A 26991-nucleotide genomic window follows, 5' to 3' on the forward strand; every position below is an offset into this window, starting at 1 on the left:
GGGAAACCTGTCAGTTCCTGAGAAAGTTAGAGTTACCATGTGGCCCCGCAATTCCACTCCTGGGCCTTCACCCAAGGACTCAAAAGTGGGGACTCAAAGAGACACCTGTGCACCAGTGTCCACGGCAGCACGATTCACAGAGTGTGGGAGCAACCTGAGTGTCCACCAGTGAATGGACATACAAACACGTGTCCGTCCACACACAGGGCGTCACGCAGCCACGGAAAGGAGAGAAGCCCCGACACTTGCTACCATGTCAGTGGACCCTGAGACCACGATGCTCAGTGAGAGAAGCCAGACACAGAAGGAGCCACGGTGTGTGACTCCATTGATGGGAAACGTCCAGGACAGGCCGATCCACAGACACAGAGTGGGTTTGTGGCTATAGGGGCCGGGGAGTTTCTGTTTGGGAAGATGAAAAGTTCTGGTGAGTGATAAGGGGGATGGCTGCAGCACACTGTGAATGTATTTAATGTCACTTGACTGTACACTTTTAAATGGTTAAAGGCTGTTATATTTCTGTTAACACATATACATAAAGAGAAAACCTCCGAGGCCCAGGGTCTCAGTGATGAGTAGATGCCCCAGATCGGGGTGTAAGCCCACATTCCCTGTCTAGATTTGGACAAAGGAGGGTCTCAAATTCTGAAGAGTCATTCGTCTGATTTTGCCCATCACTGTGCAGGGAGAAATGCCCACCCCGCGGTGGGTTTCCAGGGCTCTCCCGTAGGCCCGGCGCCCTCCCCATCACGGCTGGAGTCCCCATGTCCTCTTGGAGAAGGCTCTAGCCTGTGTAGGCAGGACAGGCCTGGGGGAACCCTCAAAGCCTGCCGCTCCCTGGGCTCCTCCTGGATGGATAGAAGAAGAGACTGAGGTTCCCAGGGGCTGGAGGGACTCTCCCAAATTAGCAGAAAGCCGTAAACTCCGCTCTGGTGTGGCCGCACTGGGCTCCCTGTTTGGGGACTCACTGTGAATTGGCTCTGTTCTGAGCAGCCCCCCGAGGGAAGAGCTACAGCACCGTGCCTGCCGGGTGACCCAGGCCTTCCACTTCGGGGAACTGAGCCCAAGGAAATCATCCAAGAGGGAGAGAAAAAAATTGAAAAGTGATTTGTAACAAGATGTTCACAGCAGCATGGTCTGCAAGAGCCAAGGTTGGAATGGACCCCATGTCTAAGACCATGGTGACAGCAGCCAGATCTGGGCTCCCGCCCACTGGCAGGTGTGGCCTTGGGCAAGTCCCTCCAGTCCCTGGGAACCTCAGTCTCCTCTTCTGTCTGGCTGGGAGGAGCCCAGGGAGTGGCAGGCTTTGAGGTTCTCCCCCACCCCCGGCCCTGTCTGCCCACATGTACTGGAGCCTTCTCCCAGTGGCCATGGGGACTCCAACCATGATGGGGAGAGCCCGGGAAACCCACCTCGGTGTGGGGATGGAGACCTTGAGAGCTGAAAGGGTTGACATGATCTGGGGTGAGTGTTAAGGGCAATGACGGCTCCAAATTCAAGACCTTCCTTTGCCTGAATCCAGACAAGGTGTTGGGCTCAGACTTCTGATCTGGGGCATCTACTCATCCTCAAGACCCCCAGGGACCTAGCCCCAACCTGACTGAGGGGCCGCACCTGCCTATTCCCCATCTCCACCCCCAGAGTGTCCACGGCAGTGGTTGGTCCTAATCCCCACCTCCGGCGCTGAAGGGCTCACGCCCAAGGACAAAGCAAGCAGGAAGAAGTAACTTCCTGCTGTCCCTGAAGGCCAGGGACAGGAGCCTAGAAACCAAGGAGCGGGGTTAGAAACAATCTAAATAGGGGGGCCTAGAAACTACCAGGGTGGGGTAGCCACAGCGTAAATGGCCAGGATGAGGAGGGCCTCCTCCTTCACAGGTGACTTGTCATAGAGGTTCCCTCCTTTTGTTCTGGGGGCGGGGTGGGGGGGCAGGCACCACACTTCCCCACTGACAGACCAGAGAGGTGGCCCAGCCAGGGAAGGGTGCAAAGACCTGAAAGCCAGCCTGCTGCCCCCAGGCCTGTGGCCCTTGGTTCTCCTGGAATTGGGTAGGAGGAGGGGAAACTGAGGCCTGGGGCAGAGGATCCAGGTCCCTCTCCCCAGCACCCCCTTTCCTCGCCCTGCCCGCCCCCTTGGGCTGTGCAGCCCAGGGCTAATCACTCTCCTTCTCTGAGCCACAATGCTTCCTCTGCCCAACCGCGGCAGCCCCTCCCGCATCAGGCTGCCCCAAAGACCCCTGGGACCGGGTCGAGGCCTGCAGGGGCCTGAGTCAGCCCTCAGCTACCCAGGGCCTTCAGGGACAGTAATTAAACCTCGTATTGAAAAGTCCTTCCTAACAAACAACGGGCCCCATCGGGAAACACTCAGACCCCGCTTCCTGCTTGTGCCAGGACAGGAACTGGGCCCTGAGAGACCAGCAAGGCCGGGGCTCCTGGTGGGGAGCGGGGGCTCAGAGGCAACAACCCCCAGTGCCCTGTGGACAGGAGAGCCCGGAACCCTCTCCAGGGCGCCACACCCACGTGGCTCTGATGTCAGCGGGGCACCCCCCATGGGCCCAGCTCCCGCTCCAGCAGCTGCCCCGACCCTCCTCTCTGCGCAGATGGAGAAACCCAGGTGGGAAGCGGTGAAATGACGGAACCCAGGCGGCCAGGCCTCCGGGCCAGAGCTCGGGACCATGCGGTCACCCTCCTGTCTCCAGCGCTTGGGGCCCCTCCAATTCCAGAAGCTGACAAGCAGCCCTGTTCTTCCAGGACCAGGCAGGGCAGGGCCAGACGAGGGGCAGGGGTGTCCTGGGAGCTTGAAGTGGCTGCTCAGGGACGCTGTTAACAAGGGTAGCGGCTCCCTCCCTTCAGGGTCAGAGAACCAAGAACCAGGCTGGAAGCAGTCCAGGAATTACGGATCGGATCGGGCAAATCCCAGGGGATTAGGGGCCGGGAAGTGGGGGGGTCAGGGATTAAGGATGAGCTAGGGATGGATTATTAGGGCCTGAGCCCTCGGATGTGAGTTACGGATCCCAGGCAGGTGTCAGGGATTGGGAAACTGAGACTCCTGCGGGGGAAGATGCTTGAGTGATCCCAAGACAGGGCAGACTGTGGGGCTGACTGTGTGCAGGCCTGGGGGACACGTGGCGACCAGACAGACCCGGCCCTCCCTCAGGGCCCCCAGCCCAGTGGGGAGACAGGCCTTCCACACAGACAGATAAATGAGTGGGATGCTTCAGAGGGGCCACTTTAGCCAGGGTGGGCTGGGAGGGCTTCTCAGAGGAAGTGACATGTGGGTGGATAATGGAGAAGGGCCGCTAGGCGGAGTGCGGGCACTGCACCCCGGGTGGCTGAACTGGCAAGTGCAAAGGCCCCGTGGCTGCATGGAGTTTGCCTTTCGGGGCGGCCGGGAGGCCTGGGGCTGGAGCAGGGGTGTGAAGGGAGGTAAGAAGGGATGAGAGGGGGTGGGAGCCGGGCTCTGCAGGGCTGTGGAGGCCACGGCCATGGTGGGTTTTAAGTGAGAAGGACGAACATGAATCTTGAGATGCCCCTGCCGGCAGCCGGAAGGCAAGGAAAGGGCAGAGGACGGCGTCCAGGGAGGAAGTGGGGTAGCCTGTGCTCTTTGCATTTGGGCTGGGCTTGCTGATGGGGGAAGTGAGGCAGGGTCTGTCCTGAGCAAGTGGGTAGCTAAGGAAGGCCCCCCAGTGTCCCCCTGAACCCCCAGGTCATGGATGTTGAAACAGGGGGTGTGGGGAAGTGACGCTTTTAAAGCAGGGAATTCAGGGGCCAGAAACTGCAAATTCTGGCAGGAAACCAATGGAACGAGGAGAGGGGCCTCGGCCACCTCAGGCCCCTGACCCCTCACAGGGACCATGGAGCGTCCTTCCTCCCAGTGGGTGGGCCCTGGGCCTCAATCCTCCCACCTGGGAAAAGGGCATGTCCACCAACCCCCACTCTGAGTGCCTTCATGCTGGATTCAGAACCTGGGAAACTCTGGCCCCCGCCCCTCACCACTGCCCCAACTTGGGATAATTCAGGGTTTATTCTCATGAGCTGATGCATCCTGATCTCCCACTAATCCGTAGGGCCATCTGGGGCAGGAGAAGTCCTCCAGCCCTCTTGGATCTTCAGGCCAGCCCCTCCACCACCCCAGGCCCTCAGGGACCCCACAGGATGTCACACAGATACAGGTCAGCATCCACCTGTCCTGGCTTTGTCTAAGCTCCGCTGAGGGCCAGGAAAAGGACCCACTTATCTTTTCCCCACAACCCAGGCCTCCCGGCGGTACACAATTCGGGAACATTGAACTGAAATTCAGCAGCTGCAGCAGGAGAGACTCAGGTCAGACCTCAGAAGCACTTACAGACTCGGGAACGGGATGAAAGGCCGTGGGAAGCCACTTGCCCACACTCTCTCTAGGGAGATGAAGCCTCTACCCCCCAGACCTGCCCACGCTCCCACACGGCCACGGCTGCCTTGACCACCAAGTGACCACCAACTAAGGAGGTGGAGGAAGTGGCAGAAAAAGTGGACTGTCCAGAACGGGCAGTGGGGAGTTGCAGCTGGGCCCTACTTCCCTGGGGCACCACCACCCACGCCCTCCCCTCTGAGCTCTCCTCCTTCCCGCGAACCCCTCTCTCTGGCCTCTAGAATCCGGGGTGGCCAGGTGAAGGAGTTAACTGTATTTCTTCTTCATACATTTTGGGGGCAGGGCAGAAGATCCTGCCAGGGCCCCAGGACCTCCGGGAGGCAGTGGCCCAGGCTGTGACCATGCAGGCCCCTTGGCCACTCTCCCTGCTTTGCTCTGGGGTGGTCTTCATGCTTGTTCTGACTCAGAAATGGACCTCAGGGTGCAAAGAAGGAAAACCAACCCTCCTGAACCTGAATCCTTCCTGCTGTCCCTCGAACATGCTTCTCCCCTCCCCCGCCCCCATGGAAGCTCCTAGAACATCTGTATCCGGGCACCAGCTGTAGTGTTACTCATGGCCCCATGAAGAAGTGAAGACACGCCTCAGAAAGGGTTGGGGCTGTTCCAAAGCTGCCAGGAAAGGGGGCTCACAACCTGACTGGCCTTGCCTGCACCCATGTGTGCCCCTCGGCGGGTTCCCAAAACCATCCTGGGCCCCCCCCCCGTGACGTGCCAGGCCCCAGGACGCCATGGAGTTGGGGGGAGAGGCAGGTAAGCGTATCAAGGAAAAAAGGCCACTTCTGAACGCATGGGCGGTGCAGACATCGACCAGATCGAAAGGAATGGGGTGCACCACGCATTTGGGGAAACTGAGGCAGGGAAGCCCGGAGAGGACTCCAGGCCATGCATAGGGGGTGCAGGCCTCGCCGCAGACTGCCCCAGCCCCTCTGCAGCCTGGCCCGGACAATGCACTCCTGCCCCTCCGGCCTCGGTCCGGTCACCTTCCTCAAGAGCCCCGCTCCCCGAGGACTCTGCAGATGTCTGCCCTGCCTGGAAGCCCATGTGGCCCGAGGAGCTAGGCATGACCAAGGCTGTTCCAGTTCACCAAACATGAATTGTTCTGTTCTCTGTGCCAGATGGGTGCCGTGCCACTTTGAGCAAAGTTGTAGCTCAAGAAAGTGGAGATGCCGCGGCCCTGGGCAGGACCTGGGGCTGGGGAAGAAGCCTTGGTCTCACGGCCCCGTTTCCCTTTAAATCATGTCCAGGGCTTACCCGGGCACCAGCAGGGACGGTGTCTGCACCGTCAGGTCATGAGGACAAACGGAGCCAAGTGTGGACAAGCAGACCCAGAAAGGCCCCTCCCTACTGCTCCACGAACGGGTCTTACAACTAACACTCACACGAACATAGAGATGGCCCACGGCTCCTCCAGGGCAACCCCCTTATCTTGAACAATCCCCAGGACGCCCTTCTCCTCCCATTTCTTCTTGGCCTGGACAGGACACGGCCAGGGGCCAGCTTGCCTGACAGTCCAAAAGTGGAGACTCAGGGGCCAGCCTGCCCGGGAATGAATCCCTGCTCTGCCAGGGACTAGCTGTGTGGCTTTGGGCAAGTGACTTTACCTCTCCGTGACCCCCTCTCCTCACATGTAAATTTGGGGTAGCTGCAGCAGCCACCTCACATCTGACATGAGGATTGGATCTATATTCTTAAGGTGCTGTGGCCCAAGAGGGACTCAGGAAGCACTTCTCCGATCATGTGCTTGGGGGTCTGTCTCCATATTGAATCCGAGGGGTCTAGAAGGGTTCCCAAAATGTGGGGGGTTGTAGAGGCCCCGCAGCACCCCAGCTTGGCAGGGTCTTAAGGTTTTTACTTTGACTGGCTCACCTAGTCCCAGCTACAGGCCTCACTCACCCCTCCTTCACCCCCATCCCGTTGCTCACCCCAGTTTACAGTGTATCTGCCCAGGGACCCACGGGCAACTGTGCTGGACGCACACAAGGCTGGGGACGCCCAGCTCCTTCTCCCAGCAGCCCCCACCCCCTCTGCAGCTGAGAGGAAGCCCAGGGCCACCCACAGCCCTGGGGATGCTGCAGGCGGATGTGCTGGAGGGGACAGAGGAATGGCTACTTTCTGCAGCCACCTCTCCCTGCCCACATGGTCCCCACGTCCCTTTCCAGCCAGCTGGCTTTAGCCCCCATTCACAGAGGGGCCAGGTGGGCCAGGGAGCCCTGGAAGTCAAGTTCATCCCCATTTCACAGACTGGAACCATCTGCAGAGGGGTGCTGAGCCCCCATGCCGGTCGGGACCATCCAGAGGCACCCCATCTGGGCCCCCTGGCCTCTCCCAAAGCCACCGGTCAAGGCTGCATTCCCCTCCCAGGACGGTCTGAGGGGTTAGGAGCTGGAATCCTGGACATTCTTCCAGCCTCCGTTCCTGAGTTGTGTGCCCCTGGGCCTCCGTTTCCCCAGTTGTCAGGCACAGGGGATATGGAGGGGCCAGGGAAAGGCAGAGTCCCACAGCTCCCCTTTCCCAGCTCTGGGCGTCCAGGAATCCGACCTCAGGCCTGAGGGAGGGGAGACCCGCGGCGTCATAGGATTCGGAGGCCGCTGGACTGCTGTCCGTGGTGCTGAAACCGTGCACTCCCTGAGATGGTGGCCCGGCGGCCTGGGGAGACCCTCTGCACCCCAACTCACACACCCCAGTCACGGACACATCACCTCACACCCACTGCCCGCTGATGCACACACCCCCTCTCTCCCCAACACACACCAGTGATCCGCCATGCAGACACACCCCCCAGAGCACTCGGCCCCCCGCCCGCCGCAGTCACATGTTCGTGATCACACACACGGCCTGCAATGATATGCATCGTTCACACTCCCAGGCCACACAGGGCTCACCCGGGAACGGAACTGCAAACATACGCGGCGGCGTGACCCTGCTCCAGCCTTGCTCTGAGGTTTTTCCACGCACCAACTGGCTTAATTCACATCAGCATCTACACAACCACTGACACCTGGGCACACCACAAACACACGCAGCTGAGCCTGCTCCGGGCCTTGCTCTGAGCCTTTCCACAGATCAGCCGCCTGAATTCACATCAACATCACCACCACTGACACCTGGGCACACCACCCAGCCGCTGGAGCTGATGCGGCTCAGAGCAGACACAGCCGGGGGACACCAGCACTAACAGTGTCCCCTCCTTGCGCAATACCGAGGCCCAGGGACCCGGGACGCGCCTCCCTGCGGCGTGGGACGCAGGTGGAGACCCTGGGACCCGGCGTGTCCGCTTAACCCTTTCTCCGCCAGCCTCTACGGGGCGCGTCCTTCCCGGGCGCCCTTCCTTCCGCTCCGCTGCCTCCCCGGCGCCCACGTTCCCCTCTATTCGTCCTCTCCGCCCCTCCGCGCTCAGACCCTGCGGCCCGTGACATGCGCCCACCCGAAGGGCGGGGAATGTTAGGCTGCGTGGGAGGGGGCGCGCGCCTCCCAGTGTTCCTCCAAGGGCGGCGCCTCGCGCGCCCAGATCATTCCGGGGCGGGTCCCGGACACGCCCGAGGTCACCGAGGGGCCCCGAGGTCACCCGCGGGGCACACCGCCCCGCCCTCTTCACAGCGCTCCCAGGCCGACCCTTGTGCGCGTCCGCTCGCCGTGCCCCTCCGCGCTGGCCGGCCGGCCCTCCGGACGGCTGTACCTGAAGTCGCTATACGGGTGGATGATCCAGGCCCCCGCCGACTTGACGCGCTCCTGCTCCCGCTCCACGGCCTTCTGGCTGCCGAACATCCGCAGCGAGAACTTGTTGACACCCGGCTGCAGGAGCGCGCCGAACTGGCGCTGCATGAAGCTGGCCTGGCTGCCGCGCGACTCCCCCGCCGGGCCCGCCTCCTCGCTGCCCGCCTCGTCCACCGGCCCCGACCCAGCGCCCGGCTCCGGCGCGGGCCCCGCGGCCGCCCCGCGACACGAGAACGACACCTTGGGCCCCCGCGCCGGGCCCTCGGGCCCCGCGGGGCTGCACTGCGGCTCTCCGCGCCCGCACTCGCCGTTCGGGCTGCCCTTGGCCGTGCTCGCCGCGCCCGGGGTGCCCGGGCGGCCGCACGAGCTGTCTCGGCTGCGGAGTCGGGCCCGCTGGCCGCCCTCGTCCGCCGCCTCCGGGGGCGCCGCCTCGGTCCGGGGCGCCTGCTGAGGGGGCGCCGGCCCGGGGCCCGGAGGGGGCGCGGGCGGCGGCGGCTGCTGCTGCGGGGGCGCGGGCGGCGGCGGCGGCGGCGGCGGCGGCGGCCCCGGCGCGGGGGTCGCGCCCGGGCTCTCCCCTGGCCGCCCGCCGCCCCCGCGCGCGTCCATGGCGAGGCGGCGCCGGGCAGTGCGGAGCGGAGCCGCCGCCGCCGCCGCCGGCCCGAGCCCGAGGGAGGGGGGAGGCGGGGGTAGGGCGGGGCGGAGCCGCGAGGGGCGGAGCCGCGGCCTCGGGGGAGGGGAGGGGGCGGGAGCCCCTCCTCTGCCCGCGCACAGTCCCGGCGCGCCCCGCACGGGTCCCGCGCCCGGGAAACTGAGGCCGCCGGCGCTGGGACGGCCCAAGGTTACGCGGCTCGAGGCCTCGGAGACCCGATCAAGCGTAGTCCCAGAAGGGGAAACTGAGGCCCGCGAAAAAGAGGGACGCGCCCAAGGTCACCGCCTCCGCGCGCGACCTTGACGAGGGGCCTTCTCCTGGCGCTTCAATTCACCTCTGTCCAGAGGACATAGCGGGCGGTAACCACTGACGCTGGGGCTCGGAGAAGTGGAGCCGCCCCCGTACTAGCCTCCATCCTTCCTATAGGTTTGAGAATTTCCATAATAAAAGGCCACACGAGCCCTTGTTTTGTCACTTGAGACCCCGACAAAGACGTGTTGTGTGGGGATCAGCAAAGTGGGGTCAGGCCAGGAGTCTCCAGGTGCCACCGTGGCCCCCTCTCCCCCACCTCCTGCATATGAGGAAACTGAGGCCGAATTGGGCCAATAGGAAGAGCCACCCAAGGGTGCTGAGGATCCCCACCTTCAAACAAGGCCCTAAAGTACAGTGTGTGTGTGTGTGTGGGGCTCTCCCAAAAGGCTGGTGGGCTTTAAAGTGGGGAAGTGCCCAGGGTCACAGGGGGACCCAGGGTCTGCCACCCATTCCCACCGGATGCCCACATGTGAGCCCCGTTGGGCTACCCCATTTCTCTGCCCCTTGGGCTCAGGCTCCAGCCAGCCCCCACCCCCTAGGCCCCCAGATCTGGGAATACACTCGAGGCTCTGCTTCTGGGGCTAGAGCCAGGCTGGGGAGTGATTCCTGGCGTCAGGTGACATAGGCCACAAGCCCAGGATTCTTCCCAGCCTCCGCTCCACACCCCAGCTCAACCAGAGTGTCCTGCACAAAGGAGAGACGGGGAGCAGAGATAAGGAAAGGCCTGGAGAAACAGGGAGAGGGGTTGAAGACCACCACTGGCCTCCAGGGACCCTCTGGCCTTCTTAGCACTTTCAGGCCTGACATCATATTGGGTGACTTCACCCACCTGGAGGTCAGGACCATGAGGGTGGAGATGTGACATGTCCCTGCACACAGTAGGTGGGACTCAAGGGCATTGAGTGATGCGCCCATCTGAACAATGGGCAGGCTGAGCCAGGCCATCTCCTGTCCCCATGCAGGCTGTCCTGAGCCCTGGGGGGCCTTCCAGGGGCCACCTCTGCTGTGTCTTCAGTCAGACCCTGCCAGACCCACAGCCAGATGGGTGGACAGGCTGGGCTGCCGTCTGCTGTGAGTCTGTGAGAGAGAGAGGCTGGGCAAGCAGCAGAGTTGGCAGTGCCAGGCTGTGGCCCGCCCAGGCAGATGTGTGTTCCAGCTGAAGGGGGATCTTTCATGCTCGCCCTGGGAAGATGTCAGTCCAGGCAGGCCGCCAGAGCCCCAGAGCTCTCGGCTGAGAGCGGGGAGGGGGTGGACCAGCAGCCCAGCCCAAGGACCCACCAGGCCTGGAGAAGCAGAATGGCATCCCTCCCCCAGGGACCTGGCCTGGACCTGCAAGTCACAGAGGACAGGGTCCCAGCCCCTCTCCTGAAGACTCCTCCCCAGCACATGGGCTCCACCCTGGGCCAGGCTGCCACCAGCCTCCGTCCCTCCCACCCTGTCTCACCACTTGCCCTGGGCCAGAGCAGTCTTAGCATTCATTCATTCATTCATTCACTAAATACTTATGAGGCACCTGATGGGGGCTGGGATTCAGAAGTGAACCTAACAGGCTGCCCCCAGCCTGGTGGGGTGACAGTCAACACAGCAGATGTGATGTTTAGCAGACATTGTAGTGTCCGTTAGAAGGGGGTGAGCTCAACCTGAGCCGGGACAGGGGATGAGGAGGTGTTGGGGGGATGTCTGAAGTCTCACAGAGTGGGTGGTGTCAGAGCCAGGACCTGAGGGGAGGACGGAGCCCAGAGCGGCCGGCAGGTGTCGTGGCCTGTGCAAAGGTCCTCAGGTAGGAGGGTGCCTGGTTGGTGTGAGGAGAAGGGATACTGAGGACCTGGAGGGTGGGGGTGTAGGAGATGAGGACCCAGAGGTGGTGGGGGTGGGGTGGGCTGGGGACAAGCCTGGGCAAACAGGAATAAAACCCGGTCAGTTCACAGTGAGTGGTCTGTTACCCAAAGCTGCTGGACTCCCACTTCCCGTGGAAGGAAGCCCCAGTCCCTCCCCACCCAGTTTGCTCCACCTCTTCCTCCCCAGCGCTGGGCTCTGGGCACAGGGGCCTCCAGCAGGCCCAGCTGGCCTGGCCCGAGGCCTTTGCCCTGCTGTCCCGCCCGCAGCTCCCCTCCCCAGCCTCTCAGCACCTCAGCACATGGCCCGTTTCCTGCTCAGCTGGGGCAGGTCCAGGTCCAAAGCCCTGGAGCCCACAGTTTGGAGGCCCTCTGAGTGCAAAATAGTTAGAGACCAGGGAGACAAAGCCACGCCAGAGTCTTGGCAGGCCCTGGACCAGGGAGGGGTCTCAGAGTTTAAGCTCCGAGGGCTGCCTGGAAAACTCACGGCCAGACTCGAGCAATACTGACTGTCCCCTCAGCCTTGTGTGGCGGGCCTGAGTGCCCACATGTGCCACTGACTTCGGAAGGGGGATGACATCTCCCAATCTGGGCTGTCTGCATGAGCACCATAGTACCGGGCAGCGCACTGGCGTCCAGCCCCGACTGGAGAGTGACCTTACGTAGGGAGCCCCTCACCCAGGCCTGAGTTTCCTGGCATCTGTGTGATGAGGGTGGGGTCCTCGGCTAACCTTGGATTTCCTTTCCCTGCGGACCTCACTCCCCCTGGGTGGGGTCAGGGACCCGCCCACACCTCTGGCCCATTCCTCCTCACCTCTGCCCCCCTGCTGCCAGGCGAGACCCCTAAATTCCTCTCTTGCTGCCAGCCGCCATGGGACCTTGGGGGTGCCCCTGGTGTACAACAGACGTGCTCTTCGTCAGGGCCCCAGAGTGGGGGAGGAAGGAGCCTGGGGCTTGGGACGCGCCCCCGATGCCTCCAGTGCAGGCCCCGTCCCCGTCCTCGAAGGGCTCCCAGTCCGGAGGGCGGTGGGCCCAGGGAAGGGGTGGGCAGCCTGTGCCCCAGAAGGAAGGCACACCCAGCCCTGCCCCTCTGCCTCAGCGACTGGGACCCCGAGACAGACCCCGGGTCCTGAGCCTCCAGGCGTTTGCCAAAGATGATCTCACTGGATCCGGTGACTTCCTGTCCCGCCCCTGGGGAAACTGAGGCAGCTCCAGTGGCTGCAGCCAAGAACAGCCCCCAGTGGCACAGGGGGCCGAGGACTGCCAGTGCTCATCAAATGCTCAGTGAGGGAAACATGCAGAGCCGTCTGCCCAGTGGCCCTGTTTGCTGGTCAGGCTTCTCCTAAAAGCACACGTGAGCAGCGTCCCTCTCTGGGGGCCTGGTCCCCTCTCCACACCACATGCCACCCCCTCCTGTCCCCCAAGGCGCTGCCTGCGGACAATCCCACACTTTCTGTCCGGACAAAGAAACCAGCAGTCGTTCCCGAGCCCCAAGTGTGTGAGCACCAGGGGTGCAGCAGGAAGGTGGGCGGAGCCCCAGCTGGGGTGCAGGTGGGGACACACAGACCCCGAGCAGGGGACACCCTCACGTGCCCTCCAACATCGAGCCCCAGCCTCAGCAGCGTCCCCAGAGAGGAACCAGCCTCGTCACCTCCTGTGCTGGCAGAACCCCCGGACCCACGTACACCGTCAGTGCCAACCACGTGACCCAGTGAACAAGAAGGGATGTACATCCTTTGGACCAGAGAAATTTAGATGGTGGGTGCCCAGGACCGAGAGCCCAGCGTGTCCAGCTGGGGGGCACGCAGGACAGGCAGGGCATCCCAAGACCTCTGTAAACAGGGGCTCCCCTGACTTCCTGGGCCCCCGTGCCCTCAGGGGTGTGCATGTGGTGCCCTCTGGTGGTGGCTGGAGGGAATGGCTGGCCAGCCGCAGCCCCTAGCCCCAGCCCCAGCCCCAGGGCTTCGGGGACCAGCGGCCTCAGTTGCTGTGAACTGGAGGGCACCTCCTCCAGGCTGTGCGGTGCAAAGCCCCCGTAAAGGAACCCCTACTCTCCCCGTGGGCGCTCAGGGAAACCAGACCTGTGAGTGACCTTTGTGACACACCTGGTCAGCAGACAGGGGGCAGCCTGGTCCACCCCAAACGCCCCCCCGCACCCCTCCCCCGCATCCCGGGGCTGTGGGATTTGCTGGGCAGAGGCCCTCTCCGTCCCACCTCAGAACCCACTGGGCCTCGAACCGGTGGCCAGTGGGCCAAGTCTGTCCATTTTTGAGGGTTTGGTATGTTGGGATTTGTATTTGCCAACATTGAAAAACGCAGACTTCACACGGGCCCAGATTTCTGGCTTCTCTGGAGATTTGGGAAGAGCTGGCCCAACACTCTGAGACCCCTGCCTCCCCCGACCAGCAGGTGGCTTGAGACCCTCACCCAGACCTGCAGGTCTGGCAGGGCTCCAGAGGGGGACATGGGGTGACCACAGCCCCGGATGTGGGAAAAGGGTCACCCTGGACAAGCGCTTTCCCCTCTGGCACTGTTTGCCCAGGTGTGCCCAGTGGGAGGCCTAGGTGGTACTTCCCAGAGTCCCAGGGCTCCACCCCCCCACCCCACCCCCGCCTCAACCCCACCTATGCTCCCCCATTCGGCCCAGCTACCGGGATGCAGGCTGGGTAAGCAGGCAACCCCCTTCTCCCCCCGGGGGCTGGTGCAGAGCTGCTCCTGGGGTTCTCTGGGCTGCCCCCCACCCCCAGCTAGAGTCCCAAGAGGGGCAGCCGCACCCCCACCCCAGATGTGCCTCGGGACAGACTCCCAGCTCCAGAGTGAGGCCCCAGCTGCTCACCTACCCCTCAGACCACCGAAGGCACCGGGAGCGTTCTGACCAGGACAGCTGGGGGCCTGGCAGCGGTGGCTGATGGCCGCCCATCCCAACCTGGGGGCCCGCCAGAAGGCTGCCCTGGTTTTGTCCAGATACCCTTCGAAGGGCAGAAGCAGGCTTAGAAGAACTGGAGAGCCAGTCCTGCTGCAGTGGTCCGTCCACCACTCCCGGCTTTACCTGTCACCCAGCCCCCGTGCACCCTAACCTCATTACGCCTCACCGGCTGAACCCCCCACGAGCTTTCTTGGTGAGACCCAGGCTCGGTGCAGACAGGAGCCGGGAGAGGATGAGGGGTCAGACTTTATTGGGGAGTAGGAAGGTGGGGTGGGGAGAGAGGCCCATCACAGCGGCTCCTGCTCCGAGAAGAGCAGCAGACACCCTCTTTCTGGGTGTGTGGACAGGGCGGCGGTGAGGGGGACGCCCTCAGGGCGGCCACGTGCTCAGACCTGCAATGACCCGAGACAGCACTGGCTTCTCACGGCAGGATGCTTGGCACCGCGGCTCCGTCGTCTGGACCTTCTGCAAAGGGCAGGGACTTGGCTCCAGCCCCACACAGCCGACCAGTCTCAGGAGGTGGACCTGGGGCGGGAGCCTCAGAAAAAGGGCCATCTGTCCTCCACACCCAGACCAGGAGACCAACAGCCCAGGGGACGCGAGGGGACGGGTGATGGGGGCGGCAGGGGCCTCACACAAACCTCACGACTCCCCTGGGGGGCTCACGAGATGGTTAAAAAAGCAAAGCAAAGCCCCTAAGGGGCAGAATTCTACACACAGAAAACCCTAGCTTAGTTTTTCTTTAAAAAGGTGAGAAAACATGTGATTTGAATGCACAACGTGGTTTGCTTTTGCCAGGTGGGTTTCTGTAAGAGGAAAGGGCGCGGGGTTGTGCAAATGCTGGGATGGGCGCCTGCAGACTCTTCCTGGTCCTGCGGGGTTGGGGGGGGGCGGGGAGCTTGGACCAGCCTCAGGAGCAGGAGCCCCGCCCTCGGCCCCCCGCCCTCCCCTCCCCTCACCTCTCAGCTGGAGTTCCTCTGGCGAACGTTCTTGTCTTTGTCGTTCACGTGGTGCCCGCTGCTCTTCCTGGTGACAGGAGGACCAGACAGCTGCCCCTCACAGGACCAGACAGCTGCCCCTCACACCTCCCAGCTCCGCCCAGCGACCCGCCCGCCCCCAGCGAGGCAGGGACTTACAGCGGAGCAGAGCCGGCGTCCTCATCTGCGCAGGTGCACAGCCACATGCAAGAGAGGAGGACGGGCTGTCAGCGGCGGTCTGCACACCAGGGCACGCACCGGGTGGCCCCATCCCGCGGGGCGCTGCCCTCAGCTTCCCCGACTGCAATGTGGGGGCCAGCCCGCCCCAGGACACACACCCTCACGTGAGCTGTCTGGGGTCTCAGTGTGAGGGGCACCTGGGGGCCCTGCCTGACCCCCAGCCCTGCCCACGGGCAGACGCCCAGTGGCCCCATCACACAAGGCCAGGGGCTTGCTTGGTGCCACAGCCCTGGGCCCAAAGCAGCCTCCACAGGTGGAGACCAAGCCAATGGAGGAGCACTCACCGCAGAGGACGCCTGCTGGCAGCCCAGTGAGGACAAGAGAGGGGCAGGTGAGGCCGTAAGGGCCGACACACACCCCCAGCCAGGGAAGGGGGCGGGTGCCCTGGGGAGGCCCTAGGACACGGTGGCCAAGGGGGCTAACCCTCAGGCCCACACTCCCGGACAGCGGCCCCGGCCCCAGGGGTCCCCCCACCAGGAGGGGAGCAGAGGGTGTGTGGGGCCGGCTCACCATCTAGGACCTCGTCCGGCTTCCGCCGCTTCTCATAGATGAAGATGACGGTGACCAGCACAAGCACCTCGGCCACGATGCCCAGGAAGGGCCAGAGGGCAGCAAAGCGGTTGCGCACGCGCAGCGTGATGACTGCCTGGCCAGCGCCCTCTGAGCTGGTGCCGTTGCAGACATACTTGCCGGGGTCTGAGCTCAGGTCCAGGTCTGGGATATGCAGCTCTGTCCTGGTCTCCGAGGAGACCACGAAGAACTTGTTCTGGGAGCTGTTAGCAATGGCCTGGTCCCCAGAGTCGGTCATCTTGGACCACATCCAGTCGGTGACGGGCGGGAAGGAGTCCGACTTGCAGGCCAGCACCACAGTCTCCCCCTCGGTGGCGTGCTCCGACTTCTTCACCGCCTTGACGCTGGGGGGCCCTGCGGGGAGGAGGGCGGGCTGGAGCCTGACGCCGGGGGCCGCGGGGCCGGAGATGGAGCTGCCCTGCCCGCCTCCACCCCAGCCCCTCAGGCCCGGGGCCCCCAGGAGCCCACCCTTCACTTGCAGGTCGGTGCGGCCCGCATGCTCTGGAAGGAAGATGCAGGAGTACTGGCCCGAGCGGTCGTCCGAGTCCACGCTGCAGGCAGACGCCGTGAGCGGGGTGTGAGCCGAGAAGCTTCTGTCCAAACCCTGCCGGGCGGGGGCGGGGGGGGTGCCTCCCCAGGGAGGAGGGACCAGGAGGTGCAGGGGCGGCAGGCAGCTTACCCCACACCCACATCCAGGAGCCCTGGGCTTCCAGAGCCGCTCCTCCCCCCAGACAAGGCTCCACAGTGGCCCCGGCGGTGCTCAGAACCCAGCGAGCCAGGGACCGGGATCCCCAATGTGCCGGAAGGAGGGACGGGTCTTGGAGGTGGTGAAGTCTGGCAGCCACTGGACCCTCCCTGCATCCCAGGCCTCAGCCGTCTCCAAACCCCCGTCTGAGCCCGTTCCCAACGTCTGTCCAGAGCCAGCCCACCGACTACAACCTCCTTACTCGCTGATCAGAGGCCCCTGGAGACCAGGCAGGCCCCGCCCTTTCCTGCTAAGGGCAGCCTCACTCACTCGTACTCCATCCTCAGGCCAGGCAGCGCGTCCTCCTTCAGCACCTTGCCCCCCTTCACCCAGCGGTGGCCCACGATCTCTGTGGTGCTGTGATTCAAGGCGCATGTGAGGCGGGTTCTGGAGCCATCATCATCTACGGAAGTCCAGATCGTGCTCCCTGGGCAGCCAAAGAAGAGAAGAGAACGGTGTCGGGGGAGAACCCAAGGAGCCTGCCACTTCTCCCAACCCCAACTCCCCAGAGGGAGAGAAGCCAGGGCTGGTACCCAGACCTCAGAACCGCATGGGGCTCCTGGAAGGCCCTCCCCTCGGGGTCTGGGGCAGGATTCTGCCAGGAATTGTCCTAACTGGCTGGGCCTTGGACGTGGGAACAGCAGCAGCGCCCACCCCGGCCCCAGAACAAGGACCAGGGCAGCGACTGCTGGGTCCAGCCCCGCAGCCCCAAAAGGCCTTTTCGGAAAGTTGAAGTCCATCACCGCCCAGGTCACCACCCCCACTCTGGGTAGTCTTGCATGTTCCCCCTCTCTCCCACAACCAAGGCAAGGCCACCGGGGTGGGTGGGACAGGTGTGCTCAGGCCACGGGGGCCAGGGGGCTGCAGCGGCCCCGTCCTGGAGGTGCCTGCTTCTCAGAAGGCCGCATGTGCCCCAAACCTCCATACAAATGACAGTCTGTCCTCCTGCCTGGGACGCTGGGGTGACTCCCAGCAGCCCTTCCGCTCAATTTCCAACCAGGCAAGCCTCCCCATTCGTTACGACCTTCTCTTTAGGAACCAAAATATGAAGCCAGTTAGAACCAGACAGTGAGAAGTGCGCTGACAGCTCTGGAGCCGGGAGACGGGGCTTGAGCTGGGGAGGGCTCCTCTCCAGGGACCGGGGGCAGGAGACCCCAGACCTCTGGGCTTTCAGGGAGGGGGCCAGGACGGCAGAACAGAATGAGGACCCCTTTGCTGGGGGTCAGGCCGCACCTCCAGATGCTGACCTTCAGTGAATGTCCACACCAGAGCCCTATCCCAGGGCTGGGACCAGGTGTCCTGGGGATACTCCTGTCAAACCACCTGGAATCCCGGGGCAGCTGTCCTTGGGGACAGTGGGGACTTTATAAAGCCGGGTCCAAGGCACAGTTGTGTCTACCAGGAAGCACCTGTTTCTCCAGAACATCACCCACACCCACGCACCCGAGGCGACCCTTGGAGAAGGCCACGCTCACAGGACTTGGGCACAGAGGGCGCCGGCCCAGAGCCCTCTGGCATAAAATCAGGTGAAAGCAGAATCCAGGACTGCACTGGAACAGTTCAGCCAGTAGGAAAGCAGCCAGGCCGCGGGGCCCCAATACCCACCGGGCAGGCCGCCACCCCGGACCCCCGCTTCCTCACTGGGCTCACACGGTGACTTCTGACAGCACAACTGTGTGAGCACAGACAAAGCACATGAAGCTGAGCAGAATGATCGCAGGTCACGAGCCCCGGCTGGACTTGGCACCAGGAACCCTCCGGCTGATGCCCAATAATCCAAACCAGAGGCAAGATGTCCTGACAGCAGGAGAAGATGGTGTCCGGCCGCACAGGACAGCAGAGCCTGCTCGGGCTCCCCCATCCTCACGGACTCCTTAGCCGCTAAGAAAATTAAAGCTCAAATCCCAGGGCAGACTTCACAGCTGGGCAGCTTTCTGGAACGACTGCGGGCAGAGCGCACAACTCCCTGGGCGTCTGAGATCCCGCCTGGGCCTGTGTGTTAGGTCCTGGGTGGGCTGGCCACACGCAGGCCCCCGCGCCCCGGCTGCATTCCAGTCTGGAGGACGCCAGCCTCCCTCGGGTGGAAGAGGCGGGACCCAAGGCCAGCCTGTGCACAGAACACGTGCAGGGCCTGGCGGGGCCTCTTCCTGAGCCTCCAGTCCTCACCTCCCCGCCTATGGCCACCTGCTGGCTCTTTCTTTAAAAGGGGACAGGACATCTCAGAAGTCCGGGCCAGCAGGGACTGAAGCAAAGGAGGCCCCTCTGCCGCTCCAGGTGCTCCCCGCTCCCAGGGGCACACCCGCAGCAGTGCCCGCATGTGTGCACGGACACGTAGGTGCAGAGACACACGCGGCACGTGTGTGCGCACCGGCCGTGTAGGAGAGCACACCTGGCTGGCCACAAGGCCCCGGGCATAGGCCGACCTTCACGTCCGCCCACTGGCCGCTCAGGCCTCAGGCCAGGCGGTTACAGGCAGACAGGGGCGTGAGGCTGGACCTCTGCGTCACTTTCACCAAAGGCCTCTGGAAACCCGCATTTCTCCATCAAGATTTCCCAAGACGGCAGAACCAGCAGCTCCGTACAGAGCTGGGAGGTGAGTCAGGGCAGGAAGTGAGGCCAGAGGCGGCGCTTCGCCCAGACAGGGCCTGCCTCTGCACCCTAGAGCCTTGGACAGGGGTGCTCAGGCAGGTCTTACCCAGGCCCCACCCTGCCTCCTGGAGGAGAGAGGAGTGCCCGCAGGTCTCCTCCAGACGGCAGCAGGGCGGAGCCTCAGCTCTCAGAGAGGGGCAGAGGTGGGCCCCAGCTCCACCCCTCCCAGGTGTCTGCAGAGGCCAACGGGCTGGCCAGCCTCGCCCAGGAGAGCCCTCCCTGCCTGAGGCCCCACAGGCTGACACCCCTGTCCTGGCCAGAGGGACACATGCAGCAAGGGAGCCAGCCCATCCGCCCCAGTGACCTGCCACATGCCGGTCACCCATCCTCAACAGGCCGGGTCACTCCAAGGGGGGTGCCGGGTTGTGGCCCCCAGGGCCACCACAGAGACTGCTGCCACAGGGGATGTAACATCTGTGACACTGACAGATCACTGGGACAGGGCCATTAGAAAGAATGCCTCAAAATGCTCCTCAGGGTGCGGTGACGGAAAAAGGGTGAAAAGCCCACCCTCCAGAACCCCCAGCCACGCCCAGTGCCCAGGAGGCCCGGGGCAGCACCCCAAGAACTCACAGGGGCCCCGGCCGTGCACAGGCAGGCCCTCGCAGAGCCCCGGGAACCCGAGAGTGCCTGACCCTCCTTCCCGACCATGTGACCGCAACCCATGTTCTCAAGTAAAGTCACCTTCATCTAAAAACAGCCACCCCTCCTCTGTGCCCACTCGGCGGCCGGGCCGGGCGGGGCGCAGGGCCAGGCAGGCCTTGGGTACACATCCTGGGGGGAGCTCTCGGGACGAGGCGGTGGCCAGGAGAGACCGCCTCTGGGAGGCCAACCCCGGGCTGCTCACCCCTCTAATCCTGCGGGCCGGGGGCTCCGGCCCCTCACCCGAGGCTCAGAGAGGGACCCAGCTAGCAAGCCCGTGCCTGCCCACCAGCCCCGCCAGGACCACAGGGCCCTGCACAGCCTGGAGAGAAGGGCTCTCCCAGCAGGAGGACCATCCTGGGGCCTCAGGCGATGGGGGCGCCGAAGACACCTGCTCCAGCAGAGTCCCCTGAGGCAGGTTTCTGGAGAGCTGACCTGGCCAGGAAAGGCAAACACAGCCACGAACTCACTCACCCCAGGCAGAAAAAGGACGGGTGACCCAGACTTTCAGGTCTTTCCCAGAGTCCCTGGGAAAGGTGGAAAGTGAAAAAGGAGAACAAGGCACAGATACAGCCCCAGGGGGATTCAGACTCAGCGTAAATAAACCAGGACCACCCACTGCACACACCCACGTGGTGGGAGTGTGTAAGAGCAACCCCACAGACAAGGGTGATGGATCGGAGCTGTGCCCCCAGCAGAACACCGAGGGCCCTCCTTCCCCGCTGGCTGGCAAGGGCTGCGTCTGAAGGGCTCAAGCTGCCAGGCACTCACCTTGCCTGCTAGGGGCCTTGTCCAGAGGGCGGTGAATAAATGGCCGTTTTGATTATGAGGCAAAAGAAAGAGGCGAACAGAGATCTAAAAGTAGGTCAGCAGTAAGCCGGTGAAGCTTCTCTAAGGGGCAGCCCCTCCCATGCCCTAGGGCAGCTGCCACCCCCCTCAGAGCCCACCTGCTCCTCCCTCCCTTGGGGGAAGAGCCCCAGACCCTGCTGGTCTGCACTTTGTTCTCTACACGCTGGTCACTATAAATCGTTAACCCAGAACCAAACGGGAAGTCGTACTCCATACAGGAAAAAAAATCTCACTTTCAGGCAAAAGAGAGGCTGCCCTGCTTTCTCCCAGAAAAGCACGCCTTAACCCATTTTGCTGTGAGCATTCTCTAAACCACGTCTGCCCACCCAACAGGCTGCCCCTCCCGTGAGGAGCTCCGTTTGAGAGTCTGTAAAAACAGTCCCCCCCACAGTTCCTGCTCTGAGCCGGAGAGCTCACGGTGACCTTAGAACACCTCCCCTCCCGGCCGGGGCCTCTGTTTCCATCTCTGTAAAAACAGGAGAGTGGACCAGCCTCCACCTTCTTCTGGGCCCCGAAATCAGACAAAAACGAAGGAAGCAGAGTGTATGCCTCCCCACAAGGGTTTAAGTGTTCGGGCGACTCCAGGGACAAGTGCAGAGCCAGAGCGAGACACGGGACCTAAATCCCGGGAAGAAGGACAATCCCTCCGGCCAGAAAGCCGACCCGGCTCAGGGGCCGTCACGTGCCTGGGTGCCCGCGCCCCGTGAGAATAATAGCCCACCTCCTGGATGACAGCCAGGGCCTGGGCGCCCGGGGGCTCCCCTGCGGCCCCCGCCCAAGCACTCCGAGCAGGAAAGTCCCTCCTAAGCTGCCTCGCGCAATTCGGCTTCAGCTCGGAGTCTCCCTCCCCACCCCCCGGGCTGGGTCTCCCTCCACCGGCCGGGTTCTCCTCCCTCTCGCCCGGGCTGGGGTCTCCCCTGGAGCAGAGAGCGGGCCGCCCCCAGCCAGGCCAGACCACCAGCAGGCTTCGCGCCCTCACCCCAAGGTCCTTACCTGCCACGAAGCCGCCCTGAGCGCTCACCAGCACGAGTCCCAGCACCACGAGCCGCACGGCCGCCATGTCCCGCTGTCCCGCCGTCCCGCCGTCCCCGCGCAACCGCCGCCCGCGGCACTATAAGAACCGGACAGCCGCCGGGCGCGCGCACGCAGGCGGCGTCGCGGGGGGGCGCGCACGGTGAGTCGGCCACCACCTGCGCACGCGCGCGAACGCATGTACGCACGCGCGGACCCGGCTGACTCGCGCTACGGAAGGCGAATGGGCGGCGTCACGTGACCACCCCGGGGGGCCACGCGCTGCGGTCAGGGGCGAGGCTATGTTGCTAGGAAACGGGGCGGGGCCTGCGAGACCGGGCGGGGGCCAGCTGTCCTTCCTAGTTTGAGTTAAGACCTTAACTTTATGCTCGAAGTGTAAATTTCTCAACTTATGTGTAGTTTGCCATAGTGCAAAAAATTTAAAAAGAATCGAGGGAGGCGATGGGGATCCCTGTGAACAGGTGGAATGTGTCCCCTGGGGTGAGGCTGCCAGATTTAGCAAATAAAAATAGCTGGACAGCAGTTAAGTTTGAGTTTGAGGCAGAGAATGAGTAATTTCTTAGTGTAAGTGTCCCGTGCAGTGTTTGAACACAGTTTTGCAAGGAAAGTATCACCACTTACCTGATTCAAATGTAACTAGCCTTCCTGTATTTGGCTGGAACACCTACACTGAGGTCCCCGTGTTTTACAACAAATACTTCTAAAAAGGACAAAATACTTTCAAACAAAACCAGGGTATGCAGTCTTTGTGACCTTGGACTAGGCAATGGTATCTTACATATGTCACCAAAAGCACAAGCAACAGCAACAAAAAATCAGATAAATTGGAATTCATCAAAATTAAAAACTTTTGTGCTTCAGAGAAGAAAGTGAAAAGACAACCCAAGGAATGGGAGAAAATACTGGTAAATCATGTATCTGATAAGGGACTTGTATCTAGAATATATAAAGAACACTTACAACTCAACTTTTTTTTTAACTCAAGTTAAAAAAATTTTTTTTATTTATTTGGCTCCGGCATGGGGATTTTTATTGCCGTGCGTGAGGTCTTTGTTGCGGCATGCAGGATCTTTTTTTTTTTTATTGCGGCTTGCGGGATCTTCATTGTCGCATGCGTGCTCTTAGTTGTGGCATGCGAGATCTAGTTCCCTGACCAGGGATGGAACCCGGCCCCCCTGCATTGGGAGCGCAGAGTCTTAACCACTGGACCACCAGGGAAGTCCCTTAACTCAACTCTTAAAAAGGACAAATAACCCAATTAAAAAATGGACAGGGCTTCCCTGGTGGCGCAGTGGTTGAGAGTCCGCCTGCCGATGCAGGGGACACGGGTTCGTGCCCCGGTCTGGGAAGGTCCCACATGCCGCGGAGTGGCTGGGCCCATGAGCCATGGCCGCTGAGCCTGCGCGTCCAGAGCCTGTGCTCTGCAACGGGAGAGGCCACAACAGTGAGAGGCCCAAGTACCGCAAAAACAAACAAACAAACAAACAAACAAAAATGGACAAAGGATCTGAAAACACATTTCTCCAAAGAAGACATGCAAATAACATTAGCACATGAGAAGATGCTCAGGGGAAGGCAGGCAGAAACCACAGTGAGACATCACTTCACACCCACCACGATGGCCCTCATCAGAAGGGCAGAAAATAACAAGATGAGGAAGTGGAACCCTGGGCAGGACTGGTGAGGAGGTGAAATGGTGCAGCCGCTCCTCAAAACGTTAAACAGAGTGACCACCTGACCCAGCAATGCCAGTCCTAGGTGTGTGCCACAGAGAACTGAAAACTCACGTCCATACAGAAACTTCCGCTGCAATGTTCACAGCAGCACAGCAGCCAAAAAGTGGAACAGCCCGAATGCCCATCAGTGGGTGAATGAATAAAGAAAATGTGGTCCCTCCACACATGGGAACGTCACTCAGCCAGGAAAAGGGGTGAAGCCCTGACCTTGCTACCACGTGGATGGACCCTGAGAACACGATGCTCAGTGAGAGAAGCCAGACACAGAAGGACACACCGTGTGTGATTCCATTGATGGGAAACATCCAAAACAGGCAGATGCACAGGGACAGACAGTGGGTTCATGGTTGTCGGGCTGGGGAGGGGGAGGGGGGTGACTGCTCATGGCGATGGGGTTGCTTTCTAGGGTGATGAAATGTTCTAAAACTGATCGTGATGCTGAGTGCTCAACTCTGTGAAGGTACCAGAACTGTTTACGCTTTCATGGGTGAATTGTATGGTATGTGAATCATCTCAATCAAAAAATGCGGTGCTGTCCATCAGGGGGCACCGCTTTAGATGAGGGGCCAGGTGGCCTCTTGGAGGTGACGACATTGGAGGTGACACGTGTATGAGGAGGGGCAGCAGCCCCTGGAGGGCTGAGCTGTGAGTCTGGGAGCAGTCTGTCAGGGGCAGGGGGAGGCAGCTGGAGGAGGAGCCTGGGCAGAGCCGGCAGAGCCCTTGCCGCGAGGCCAGGGATCCTGGAGGAAAAGGCTAGAAGGGTGTGGCAGAGGGGCCAGGACAGAGGCCTCTCCTCCGCGCTGGCAGGCTCAGCAAGGCTGCACGGAGCGGGGTGGAGAGGGACGTGCGGGAGGAGGGCGGCAAGCGGCCAGCTGGCCTCAAAGCACCTCCGGGCCTGGGCGGATCTCCGCGCCCCGTTGGCCCAGAGCCCGGCTGAGGGCGGGTCTCGTGGGAGATGTGGGGCTGCCAGAACACAGTGGTGCCTCCCTGCCCCCTCCCTCCTCAGCTGGGTCCTGGCCCCAGCTGGGTCAGGAGGGTCCCATGTCCCCTTCTGCTTCTAAGAAGAGGCCTTTCAGGATGAGCCCAGGCAAGGGTGGCCAGATTCAGCAAATAAAAACACATAACACCCAGTTACATTTGAATTTCAGATTTGCAAAAAGCACTATTTAGTATAATATATCCCACACACTATCTGCTATATACTTACACTAAAAATGATCTGTTGTCTATCTGAAATTCAGATGTCACTGGTTGTCCTGCAGCCCTGTGTTCCACGGGGCACCTCTGACCCCGCCTGTCGAAAGCAGCCGATCCGGTCACCCTTAACTCTCCTCTTTGCCCCCCTAACTCTCTGTCCTTGTTTGCACCCCGTGCACACCACGTGTTCCTTGCTGGCTGTGCGTGTGGGCAGGGACACGCACAGCCGGCAAGGCCTGGGCTTGAGGGCGCCCCTAATTGGCCGTGGGAGAGCTAGGATCCTCCCTGGGTCTCCCCGACTGGCCTCTGAGGCCTGCGGGTGCCCTGGGAATGGTCCAGAGATCCACAAACAGAAGGACAAGGAAAGCGCCTCCCAGCTCTGCTGTTGGCACAGACAGGCCGCCGCTGGCTCTAGCCAGGCAGGAAGAAGGAAGAGCCAAACTCCTCCCTGGGGCCTGGCCCCGCTGACCCTCAGGCCTCAGCGCCCTCACCTCCCCCACGCTTGGCTCCAGCCTTGCTGGCACTGTCCCTGCCCCGAGGCTTTGCCTGTCACCGGGCACGCCTTCCCGGGTCTCCAACCGGCCCTTTCCACCTGGCCCTGGCTGCCCCCGAGCTGTCCTTTCTCCGGGCCTCATATTCAGGACACCAGCCACTGTCCTGTCTCTGGCTGTGTGCTTTGGTTAGTTTGCTTTCTACTTCTTCCTATGAAACGTTTTGAACGCAAAGGTAAGGGGAGAGAAAACATGAGGGTTTAATTCTCTGTCACACCCATCTGTCCATTGCTAAAATATTCCAACTTAAGGTTTCTGTTTTTAAAAATTTATTTATTTATTTTTGGCTGTGTTGGGTCTTTGTTGCTGCCTGCTGGCTTTCTCTAGTTGTGGCGAGCGAGGGCTACTCTTCCTTGTGGTGCACGGGCTTCTCATTGTGGTGTCTTCTCTTTGTTGCAGAGCACGGGCTTCAGTAGCTGTGGCTCGCGGGCTCTAGAGCGCAGGCTCAGTAGTTGTGGCGCACTGGCTTAGTTGCTCCACGGCATGTGGGATCTTCCCGGACCAGGGCGCCGGCTCGAACCCATGTGCCCTGCATTGGCAGGCAGATTCTTAACCACTGCGCCACCAGGGAAGTCCCCAGCTTAAGGTTTTCAGTGCATTTTTCTGAGAGGGTGGAGTTTGAAATCCAGCCCTTCCCCAGGTGGTGACTGGTGTGAGGGTGTGGATTTTATGCTGAGGAGCCCTGGGAGGGATCCGAGCGAGGGAGGGTCTTAGTCTTCTATCTTCCGTGTGTTGTAGACGGTCCGGGGCTGGGGGGAGAGGGTCCTGGGCAGGGAAGGCGTGGAACTGGGGGGACAGGATGGTGCAGTGGTTGCTTCCAGACCTGAGAATGGGGCCTTCCTTATTTGGAAAAAACGTCTTTGCAGATGTAACTAAATTAAGGGTCTTGACATGAGCTCATCCTGGATGAGGATGGCCCTGAATCCAATGACCTTATAAGAGACAGATACAGGGACTTCCCTGGTGGTCCAGTGGTGGAGACTCCGCCTTCCAATGCAGGGGGTGTGGGTTTGATCCCTGGTCGGGGCACTAAGATCCCACATGCCTCCGGGCCGAAAAACCAAAATGTAAAACAGAAGCAATATAGTAACAAATTCAATAAAGACTTTAAAAATGGTCCATATCAAAAGAAAAATCTTTAAAAAATAAAAATAAAATAAAAAATCGGAGACAGAGGCTGGGGTGATGGGATCACAGGCCCAGGACACCAAGGACTGTGGGCCACACCAGGAACTGGGAGGGGTGGGAAGGACCCCCCTCCCCCGGGAGTGAGCACAGCCCTGCCCACACCCCGTTTCAGACTTGTGGCCTTCAGAACCGTGAGAACATAATTTCTGCTATGTAAGCAGCCCAGTTTCCAGCGCTCTGCTGCAGCAGCCCCAGGAGATGGTACAGAGGGTCGGGTGGTCGGTTCCTTTAGCGTTGGGGTTGACTGACGTGGCCGGTGGGCCGCCCGGTGGTGGTAGTGTGGGCAGGGCGGACGCCAAGCTGGGAGCCAGGGAAGCTCCCTGCAGGTGGGGGCCCGGGACTCACGCACAGTCCAGCTCCAGCTTCAAGGGCAGACACACCCGGGAGGGATTTACAGAAGCAGCTGCCCTCTGACCTCCTTTGGCTTCTCCTCCTTAACTACTACTCTCCCTGGAAAAGTGACAGGCGGTTCCCCCAAATGAACGTGGCCGGGGGCTGGTGATCTTTCCTAGCGACCAACAAGTCCGATAGGTAAAAGTAGGACAAAACAAAACAAAACAAAGCATCTGAAAGTGAGAGATGATGCAGCCTCCCCTCAGCCTCCCACGCTGAGATGGCAGAGAATTCAGAGATTCTTTCCCTGCACGGTTGTGATATACAATGTCCTGAACACCTGGGGCACTGCTGTCAACTGGAAACCCTCCCTGGGCCTCGTCGGGGCTGAGCTTTAAGGTGTCCTGGCGTTTCAAGGTTTCCTCACCCTGTTTGCTG

At 61.6% G+C, this 26991-nt stretch overlaps 2 protein-coding genes across 5 annotated transcripts in view; both read right to left on the reverse strand.

Annotated features, from left to right (window-relative positions):
- HCN2 (hyperpolarization activated cyclic nucleotide gated potassium and sodium channel 2) overlaps nucleotides 1–8728 on the reverse strand; it is a 21179-nt gene extending 12451 nt beyond the window's left edge. The window contains exon 1 of the mRNA XM_060094808.1: nucleotides 8085–8728. Within this exon, the coding sequence (XP_059950791.1) occupies nucleotides 8085–8728 (644 nt within the window). The remainder of the gene's footprint in view (nucleotides 1–8084) is intronic.
- BSG (basigin (Ok blood group)) overlaps nucleotides 1–21653 on the reverse strand; it is a 252324-nt gene extending 230671 nt beyond the window's left edge. Inside the window, exons 1-7 of one of the 4 annotated variants that reach the window (XM_060094810.1) lie at nucleotides 21510–21652; nucleotides 16647–16803; nucleotides 16100–16182; nucleotides 15572–15985; nucleotides 14981–15005; nucleotides 14804–14870; nucleotides 14073–14309 (exon numbers count right to left, since the gene is read on the reverse strand). In XM_060094810.1, the coding sequence (XP_059950793.1) occupies nucleotides 14807–14870; nucleotides 14981–15005; nucleotides 15572–15985; nucleotides 16100–16182; nucleotides 16647–16803; nucleotides 21510–21576 (810 nt within the window). In that variant the 5' untranslated portion in view covers nucleotides 21577–21652 and the 3' untranslated portion in view covers nucleotides 14073–14309; nucleotides 14804–14806. The other 3 variants (XM_060094812.1, XM_060094811.1, XM_060094813.1) reach the window with 3 other exon arrangements.
- Nucleotides 21654–26991: the final 5338 nt, after the last annotated feature.

Source organism: Mesoplodon densirostris, chromosome 3 (genome assembly GCF_025265405.1).
Source record: "Mesoplodon densirostris isolate mMesDen1 chromosome 3, mMesDen1 primary haplotype, whole genome shotgun sequence".
NCBI lineage: Eukaryota > Metazoa > Chordata > Mammalia > Artiodactyla > Ziphiidae > Mesoplodon > Mesoplodon densirostris.